Source organism: Cyprinodon variegatus, unplaced genomic scaffold (genome assembly GCF_000732505.1).
Source record: "Cyprinodon variegatus isolate N-32 unplaced genomic scaffold, C_variegatus-1.0 Scaffold1023, whole genome shotgun sequence".
NCBI lineage: Eukaryota > Metazoa > Chordata > Actinopteri > Cyprinodontiformes > Cyprinodontidae > Cyprinodon > Cyprinodon variegatus.
The window spans coordinates 272,359-281,807 of record NW_015151476.1 but is presented as its reverse complement, the minus strand read 5'-3'; the positions used below and the strand labels follow the sequence as shown (position 1 = coordinate 281,807).

The 9,449-nt window shown below is 39.0% G+C and overlaps 1 protein-coding gene across 1 annotated transcript in view; it reads left to right on the top strand.

The window, feature by feature from the left end:
* Positions 1–1,348: 1,348 nt before the first annotated feature.
* nfatc4 (nuclear factor of activated T-cells, cytoplasmic, calcineurin-dependent 4) overlaps positions 1,349–9,449 on the top strand; it is a gene marked incomplete at its 5' end in the record, with an annotated part of 23,263 nt that continues 15,162 nt past the window's right edge. Inside the window, 3 exons of the mRNA XM_015399543.1 lie at positions 1,349–1,603; positions 1,789–1,889; positions 7,931–8,032. Of these exons, the coding sequence (XP_015255029.1) occupies positions 1,349–1,603; positions 1,789–1,889; positions 7,931–8,032 (458 nt within the window). The remainder of the gene's footprint in view (positions 1,604–1,788; positions 1,890–7,930; positions 8,033–9,449) is intronic.

Below are 9,449 nucleotides of genomic sequence, written 5' to 3'. Positions count from 1 at the left end.
ACCAAGCTTTTCATTAAACCCTTAATGACACTATAGGCAGAGCTTTATAAACCATCCTATCACGATCAGGATCACCCCCCAGTTCTAGTCTTGACTTAATGTGTTCTGTTTTTTAATAAAAGCCTTATCCTCTTTAGTAAAAAAACAAAACAGATTACAGTCCTCTTGTTTTGTTACCTGGGCACATTGAACTTTAACAACAGGAAACAACACTTAATCTTAGGGGAGAGTGGCGGCCTACTGGTTACGGCATAGAGCTTGGAATCCTGGGATTCTGAGTTTGAGCCCCACTGCCACTCTGGGTCCCTTAACCCCACACTGCTCCCTGGGCGCCCCACAATGGCAGCCCACTGCTCCCCAAGTGGATGGGTTAAATGCAGAGGTAAATTTCTCGACTGTTAGATCAATAAAGTTCAATTGTTATCATAGTAAGGATCAGCTCAGTTAAAACAAAATGAATTCTTTCACCCGTTCCATAATGTGACAGGAGGGAGCTGCCTTATTTAAAGTCTGCGCTCGGCTCCCCTTTTAATTTAACTTGAAGCTATGCCGCCAGCTGTTGCCTTACGAGCAACGTGCCTCCTTCACAGTCTGCACGGAGCAATCTTTTCCTCATTCACCAAAAGCTGAAGTTGGAGATATTTTTGGGGGAATTGTTCTGCTGGCTACAGGTTTGGTTACATTATCATGGGCGCTCAGGTTATAGCTAAAACTAACCATCTTGTAGCTAAGTGTCTTAGTAGCACAGCTAACAGCTGCAGAGCACAGCTTCCTGTCTGTGATGGAATTAATCTTGTAGCCAATTTGCTGCAGCTCTTACTGTTCATTAAGCAATAAATTACTTAAACACAGACTGAAGCATACATAAAAATACTGGAAATGTCTTCAACTGCCATATCATTGTTATTTAACAATACGGATCGATACTGAATAACTTTCCAGCCCTAATGTCAATGAGTATAAATGAACAGATATTAAAAACTTAAACTTTTCAACAGTTGCTTTTTGTATCTCTGCTTCTGTCTCCTTGAACCCCAGTCGGCCTCAGCAGATGGCCACTCACACTGAGCCTGGTTCTGCTGGAGGTTTCTTCCTGTTAAAAGGGAGTTTTCCTCTCCACTGTTGCTACAAGCATGCTTAGTGTGAGGGATTGCCTTGAGTCGATGCAACCAACTGGTTTTCCTTAGATAGAAAACTTTGAATCAATTTGACTGGATAATCTGGAGAACTGTAAAGTGCCTTGAGATGACATGTGTTGTGAATTTGAGCTATATAAATAAATTGAATTGAATTGAATTGAACTTGGTTTAGTTTTTGGCTTTCAGGTAACCTAACTGAGATATAACAGTTTCTATTTGCTGTATATCTAATACTGGCAACCTGGTGTGCTGTTTTTTTGTATTCTGCTCACCTGTTGCAATATTATCTGCTATCCCTTAGGTCTAATGCTCTGCCTCCACTGGACTGGCCGCTACCATCCCAGTTTGACCAGTTCGAGCTGCGCATTGAGGTGCAGCCCCGCCCACACCATCGAGCTCACTATGAGACGGAGGGCAGCAGAGGTGCCGTCAAAGCAGCACCGACAGGACATCCCGTTGTCAAGGTCCAACACATGAAATTCACAAAAGCTAGCTTCTATTCACCTGCAGGGATTGGAAACTGGATTTTGTTTGATTTAATCAGGAGTTATTTTTTAGCTGTGTTTATATAATACTGACTTAAAGTCACATGCTGTGTCTGCCTGCTGATCTCGTCCCAGTCTGATGCTATTGATCTTAATCTGTGCAGCTGTGTGGATATACAGAGAGGAAGCCACTGTCGCTGCAGGTCTTCGTCGGAACAGCTGACGACCGCTCAATCAGGCCACACCCTTTTTATCAGATACACAGGTATGGACCTTTGGTGTCAAAAACAAATGTGTCTCCATGTTTTTTTGTTGGTTTTATCTAAAATCACCAAAACCCTCAGAGGATGCATCATCTGACTGTGGTTTTAAATTCAGCGTAACTAATCACTTGGTGCTTTTGAAAGACTCCATGAAGAATCCACCGCCTCCGATTTACTCCTTTATAAAAAAATCAGCTGTAAATAAACAGATAAGATTTAGACACAAGATATACAGTTTTTTTTTATGTACAGGGTTCATTCATCAGAACTCAGTACATTAAAACTGTAATTCATGCTCTTAACAGCATGTGATACAATGTTTAAAAGGATGTTTTAAGTAAACAGATTTGGAATGCCTGCTTTAAGATGGGAAATAAAGATATAGACATTAAGGATAAACAAGAACAAATACAGGCAGAGAAAAGATGCACAATAATGAACCACCTAAGACTCTGATGCAGAATTTTGTATATTTTTGTAAAAAACAACTTTAGCATCAATAATATTAATAATAACATTAATATTAATAATAATACAGGCACTCAAGTAATAAAGAGGACAAGTATATTTTAAAGAATGCAGAAAATCCCACTTTAATATATCTTGTAATTGAAAATAAACTTATACAAAGTTGGTCTTAATAAACATATGTCTTTCCTATCAGAATAGAAAATATATAAAAATTCACATTTTAGGGATTTAAATGTCTCTGTGAGGAGATTTACGTAAATCATGGAGGAGAAGAAAATAAAAGTAATAATGTGGTAAAATATCTTATTGTCATGGTCTTGTTTCTATTGTGCTTTACTTTGCTCCTTGTTTTCTAGGTTTATTGGTTTAATTCCAGTTTTGTTGTAATTTCTAGATGTATGTTTCTGTTGTCCTCTGTTGCCCTCTTGTGTTTGTGTGTGTGTTCCTTTCTCCTTGGCTCCCTCGTTGTCTCCTTGTCAGCTCGTTAGCCCTGCCTTTGTCTCTGTCAGCTATATATGCTCTCCCTCTGCTCTCACTCTTTGTTGGTTCCTTGTTGTTGCTGTCCTCCCATGCTGTCGTCCACCTACCTCGTCTCTCCCTGGCTCCTCGTGTTTGGTTTCCCCAGATGTCTCAATTCATTCCTGCCTTTGTTTACTGTTTTTGCCCCATTAAACTCCAAGAAATCTCCTCAGCCTCTCTGCCTCTGCATTTGGGTCCTTCAAACCTCAACCAAACCTTGACACTTATATACTATGCACTATAAAAAACAAGTTGATTGATTATGTGGAATCTAGTGACCAATATAATAATAAATATCATGAGTACTCGTATATTTTTAGTAATTAATTCATTTAAGTAAAGAATTAAGAACATGACATTAAGAAACAGTTCTAACCACTAAATTGAGGGATTATGTTGAGCTGATTAAATATAGGAATGTATTAATTTCAGAATTTAGTTCAGAAAAACGCAAGAAAATAGAGGAATTTCAAAGAGAATGGGATACAGGTGTGTAGGTCCTGAGACCAGAAAAACAGCACTAATCATTAACAAATCTGTAACTTTGCAAATAAACCATCTTAAACTGGGATATCTCTATAGTAGGCGCATGAAGTTAAAACAAAGTGTGAATAAAAACACCACAACTAAATCTGGAATGTTTCAGGAAATGGGATCATAGGGTTCATGATGGTATAAGGAAGTATTCTGGGAGCTCAGATCAGCTTGAGAAGCAAATCACAGGTAACAAAACACTGGTAGTCAAAGTTTAGGTTCCAGCCAGGAGATAAAAATAAGCTCAAACAGAAGGAAATATAAAGATGTAACACATCTACACCTCTAAAGACTGGCAGCCAGCCCCTCTTAACGTCCCACTGAAGAACATAATGGGTCACGTGTGTAGAGTGGAAGAAAAGCAGCAGACCTTATAACCCTTATAACTTTGACAAACGCTGGAATCTAGTCATTTCTTAATACTAAATTTCTCATATTTCATAAGGAAGTAAGCGGTAACAACAAAAAGGTGATAAATAATTTCTGCTGTTTAATAATGTTTTAATGCAGGATGACATTTATGAAGTATTCTTCTATCAGTTGCGTGGCTAAGAATTAAACCCCTATACCACAGAGACCAAACGATATGAGAAAAAGGTAAATAAATCCATAAACATTAAGATCTGCACATGTTACTATAATGGTACTGTTCTTTTCAAGTTAGTAAATGAAAACTGGCTCCTTAAATGATTATTTTTTTAGTTAAAAGTGGTTAGAAAATGTGTATTTTACGTTATAATGAATCTATGATCAACCTCATGGTCTCTGCAGACCTGCATTTAGCTTGATGACTTGAGGAAGCCACACCTGTGGCGCCCGGCTTGGCCTTTATGGAACGAATGAAGCCAGGATGCCCTCCTCAAGCTCAGCCTGGCTTTATTCATTTTCCTGGGATTTCTGAATTCAGTTTCTGTGTAATAGGCCTCAGGTTGATTTAGCATTAAAATAAATTATCAATGTGTTGAATCGCCCCTTATCCAGACTGATAAGTACAGTGGAGGATCTGTAAAACTACAGGAGGGGCTTTTTTTCATTCAGAGGACAGTGGAAACTTTGATCTCATGAACTCCTTAGTATACTAGAAGTTTTAAGATAAAAATCTGGTGACCTTTGGCTGAAAAATAATAAAGGTTCATTTAGGGATTTTCAGGGGGATTAGGAGAACACATGGCTAAATTAATACAAAAAGGCTTATCAGATATAGAATGAAGTTTTCCCTTTCAGTCCTCAGACCTATGGTTAATCTGTGGGTTGAGCAGAGGAGAAGAGAGGACCCACGACTAAAATGCATTAATGATCAACCAAACTTTATGTCACATGGTCCAAAATCTTCAAGTCAAAATTATTCAGGGACCATAAAAAATTATCATGTGATTATTTTTTGAGTCTTGCTTGATCATAAGTAACAGATTAAGTTGGTCAGATGTTTTATTGGAAAGGAACTCACTATGCTGGATGCATTTATTGTAGATATAGAAGTTAAAAACATTTTTTTCTTGCATGTTTGCCTTTGAAACGAAAGCAAGTTTCATAAAACTGGCTTAGTTTGTAAGTCGGATAGATTGGCCAAATGGGGCTTAGTTTGTTGTTATTTGGGTTTAACGCGGAGGTCTTCATCAGGGGGTCCACGAGCCCTAAGTGGTCCACGGAGGTACTGCATGGGGGTCGTGAAAGTTTTGGTTGATCAAACTTTTTTTTGCATTCTTTTCCACAAATTAAAATGTCTTTAAATCCACATCAACATGAATTCCACAGACTGTAGTAAACAGATAAATAGATAAATAGCAGAAGATGTCTTGCAGTCATTAATGCACACATTCAGCGACACACAGGAGCTCTTTCAAGCTGGGCACCGTTTCATTCACAACACCTGTCCCATCAACCAGGAATCAGAAATACTTTAATAATCCCAGGGAGAAATTACTTTAGTTACATTACTCCATCTGTAATAGAGTGACTATAGTTTGATAGGACACTATTTCATAGAATATATATAATTAGGGGGTCCGTGCTCCATCTCACCATCAGTTTTGGGTCCTTAGCCTGGAAAACGTTGAAGACCCCTGGTTTAACGTATTACTCGCTGTAAGTCTGAATTGGTTACTATGGCAATGGACCCAATGATCTTTACCTGAGTGTATTTCATAAAACTCGCCCAGAAAAATCAGACTTAAGCGCCTGATTCTGACTTAACTTAGGCACTATATTTCATACAGCAGTTACTGGTTGAATGTAAAATGCTTTTAATCTCTCAGCAATGGCCTTTTCCCTTTTCCCTGTTTCTATTGATGGTAATAATATTTATTTTTTTATAAAAAGTAAAATTCGAACCTCCTCATAACTTTCTACCAATTAAATACTGTTTGCTTTCATGTTTCACCATAGTTTCTCAATAAACTCTGTGCTGGATCTGTTAATGTGAGTTACTACACTGATCAGCTGAACCTGAAGTGGCATCAGTTGGAGAAACCCAGAAGATGTGACTAAATTGAATCAAAATTGGTGTCTAAGTCCAAAATTTTTGAGTGCATATTATAAAACATGCTGATGAAGATTTTCAGTCATCCAGGTCATATACATTCCGTAAAAATTCAAAATATATCCACTGGACATGGTTTCCAAGATCTGAAGACGTTTCGCCACCTCTCCAGGAAGCTTTCTAAATTCAAATCACAGAGGAACAAGGGACCTACCCGCTCCAGCCGGTGAACAATACCTCCTTAACAACCGACCCTTAACATCATAGACAGGTTTCAGGTATTACAGGAGAAAATCCCCCCTTAACGGCAATCCCCCCCTTTAACGACCAATCCTCAGAATCATAGACAGGTTTCAGATATTACAGGCTAATGATGGAACCAAACGACCCATTCATCGGTTACCATTTGCATGTTTCCAAGCGATACAAGGCTTTGTCTATGTAAGACTCAAACTCACTGCGGATCCAGACATTTGAATTGAGACAGCTTCCTGGAGAGGTGGCGAAATGTCTTCAAATCTTGGAAACCAAGTCCAGTGGATATATTTTGAATTTCTACGGAATCTTATAAAACACCCCTCAGGTGGCTATTTGTTTTTGGGTCAATAAAAAAAACTAGAAAGAAACGCTGTCTGTTCCCAGCAATCAGAATGACACTTTCGTTCAGAGAACGTGTTTCTAGAAAACTTTAATAAACTTAAAGGTATTGTGGAGAATTTCTGGAATTTTTTAAAAGACCCACCTTCTCCAGTATCGACAAAATGAGCATAGGAGAGCATGCACAAGCCCATTTCTCCTTGTGCACGCCCTAACCCCTAAATCCCTCAGTCACTGTATAGAGCGGGAACTATATAGTGGACTTCATAGCGAACTCAGTTAACTTACCGTTCGGACAGATGATCACTTCCCCATTAGTCCACTGCGGGGTGCTGCGCCATCTTTGTTATTAGTCGCATCTGTTGGAAAGCGACAGCCTATGGCAACAGCGGGCCGCTGTGACAGCAAATCCCATAATGCTTTGTGAGGAGAGCTCTCTGCGGAATATTAGCCTCTTCTAATGCCTTTCTTTTCCTCTCATACACTTTGTAAACCCTTTTTCTCTTATGACGCCTCATAACTGTGGTGAGAAAGGTGAGCTTCAATGACTGTCTGAAACCATAGCTCACCACACATATATGCCTGAAAGTGTGCATGTGCAGAAAAAAATAGCTGGCAGGATGAGCACCTAGGATGGCCTTATGTAAACATCAGCCGGAATGATTGACAATTAGGAGGACCACTTATTTAGATGATCCACCTGGAAATAAAAGATTTTCCTCTATACCTTTAATTTAGATTTGGGTGCAAAGAATTCTGTTGCTGAGCAAGAATCTGCAGCAGAAAGACAACTATTTTGTGTGTATGTACATTTTCTTAAGTAAAAATATATATATTTGGTAATAATTGTTACTTAATTAAAAATAAAAAATCTCCGCCTGCATCCAATAACTGACCTGGTTGGGGTCGAAGCGCTGTCGGTGATTAAGAATGACTGTTAATTACCCTAAATGATAGAAATTTAGAGTGTTTTATTTTTTACCCAGTAAAGCATGACTGTTTCCTAATGAACATAACAGTAAAAGCATAACACTGATTAAGTGTTATAATATAATATAAACCAGGCCAACAATTCCCTTTAATGACCCCCCTTTCAGACACTTAGACAGGTATGGTGTTTTGCAGGCTAACAAAAGTAGCCAAACGACCCCCATTCCAAAGGGGTGAACTGCTTCGTCTGTTCCAATTTGCATGTTTTCAAAACAAAAACAAGGCTTTCTTGGGCTACTGTATAAAACCTCAAACTCAACGCTATTCCTGACATTTTGAATTGAAAAAGCTTCCTGGACTGAAAGCGAAACGTCTTCAAACTTGGAAACAAAGTCCAGTGGATTGTTTTTAATTTTCTTTCATTTTTTGGAAATACTTTGAATGTTCATGATCATGTACTGCAGAAATATCTATGTTTAGGACACCTTTCTGTCAAACCTGTCTCATTTGTAGGGTCACTGGGAAGATGGTCGGTACTGCCAGCCATGAAAGCGTCCAGGCAGGGACCAAACTCCTGGACATCCCTCTCAATCCAGAAAACAACATGACTGCAATGTGAGTAGGAAACAAACAAAGTCTAACCTTTACCTTTAAAACCTTCTTCACTCTGTGCCGTTCTGTGGTGGACTTGCTTAGTGGGCTTCAGATTATTTTCCTGCTGCGTAATCAAATTGATCTTGAGTTTTTGGTCACATTCTGATGGCTAGACATTCTCCTTCAAGATTTTCTGTGGACCACAATTCCTGTTACCATCAATTACAGCTGAGGATTGAGCCCCAAAAGGCCCCAGAATTAGATGTTGTCTTGGATTTACACCAGATGTAAGGTCGTGTGCATGTGGATTACTTTTCCCATTAAAATGTTTCATTTTTTCCTTATTTTTCTCGTTTTCAGACAGCGATGGTTTTCATTGAACTCAGCCCATTTTTTCAATCTCTCTTTCTGATTTGTGAATCGTGAACACTGATCTTAACTGAGATCAGTTCTGCTTCAAATGTGTTTGTTTGGACCTCTTGGATGATTCTTCAAAGCACTCTTGGAGCATTCTTGGTAGGCTGGTCTCTCCTGAGAAGGATCGCCACCGTTCCATTTCTTAGCCCTTAGTGGGTAATCACAGGAGTCCAGCTGTGTCAGAAATGGCTTTGTAATCCTTTCCAGATTACTTGAATCTATTGAGATTGGAATGTGGAGTCGATGTGGTGCCTTTTTAATCTCTTAACCTACTTTTGTTGTTTTACAGATTACATTTAACCTGTTTCTTCATTCTACGTATCTGTGTGTCAGTAATGAAGTTGGCTTTCCAAATAAAATGTTAATTAAAGTTGACTTACTATTAAATAAGAGGAACTTTTTTTCTTAATTGGAACAAGTTGGTTGTGTGACTCCACTTTACCTAGAAGTGGGTTGTGAAAAGAAGGAGTCTCAGCAGAGATCCAGTCTTCCCCTTCTCTCTAGGCATCTCCTCCAGCTTCTCCGCTTCCTACCCCTTTAAGTGAAATGTACCTGAAGCACTCTAGCGCGCCATTTAGGGGGTATCCAAAACAGATGCCCAAGCCACCTTAACTGATTTTTCTTGAAGGGAAGAAGCAGCAGCTCTCCCCTAAGCCCCTCCCTGTTGGTCATTACCAAAGGTGAAGGGAGGACAGTAGACCAATTACTAAATATAATATAAAACAAATAAATCTGTCCAAGTCTAAAATAGAGACCATGGCGTTGTGGCTCATCTCTCACTTTCTAGAAATTGCCCTAAATGCAAGAAATTTGGTTTGTTGCTAAGGTTCTACACAAAGAATAATATGCAGTCAACAGAAATGAGTGTAACTGCAGCTAGAGCATGTGAGCGGAGTGTGGATCTAGCGGTGGAGTGGAAGAAATATGGTGGAGAGCAGAGTGGTTTCAATTCAAAGGCCTCAGCTCCAGGTCGCTCCGACTTTATTTAAATTCATGTTTTACGTATAAACCTAGGCCAATG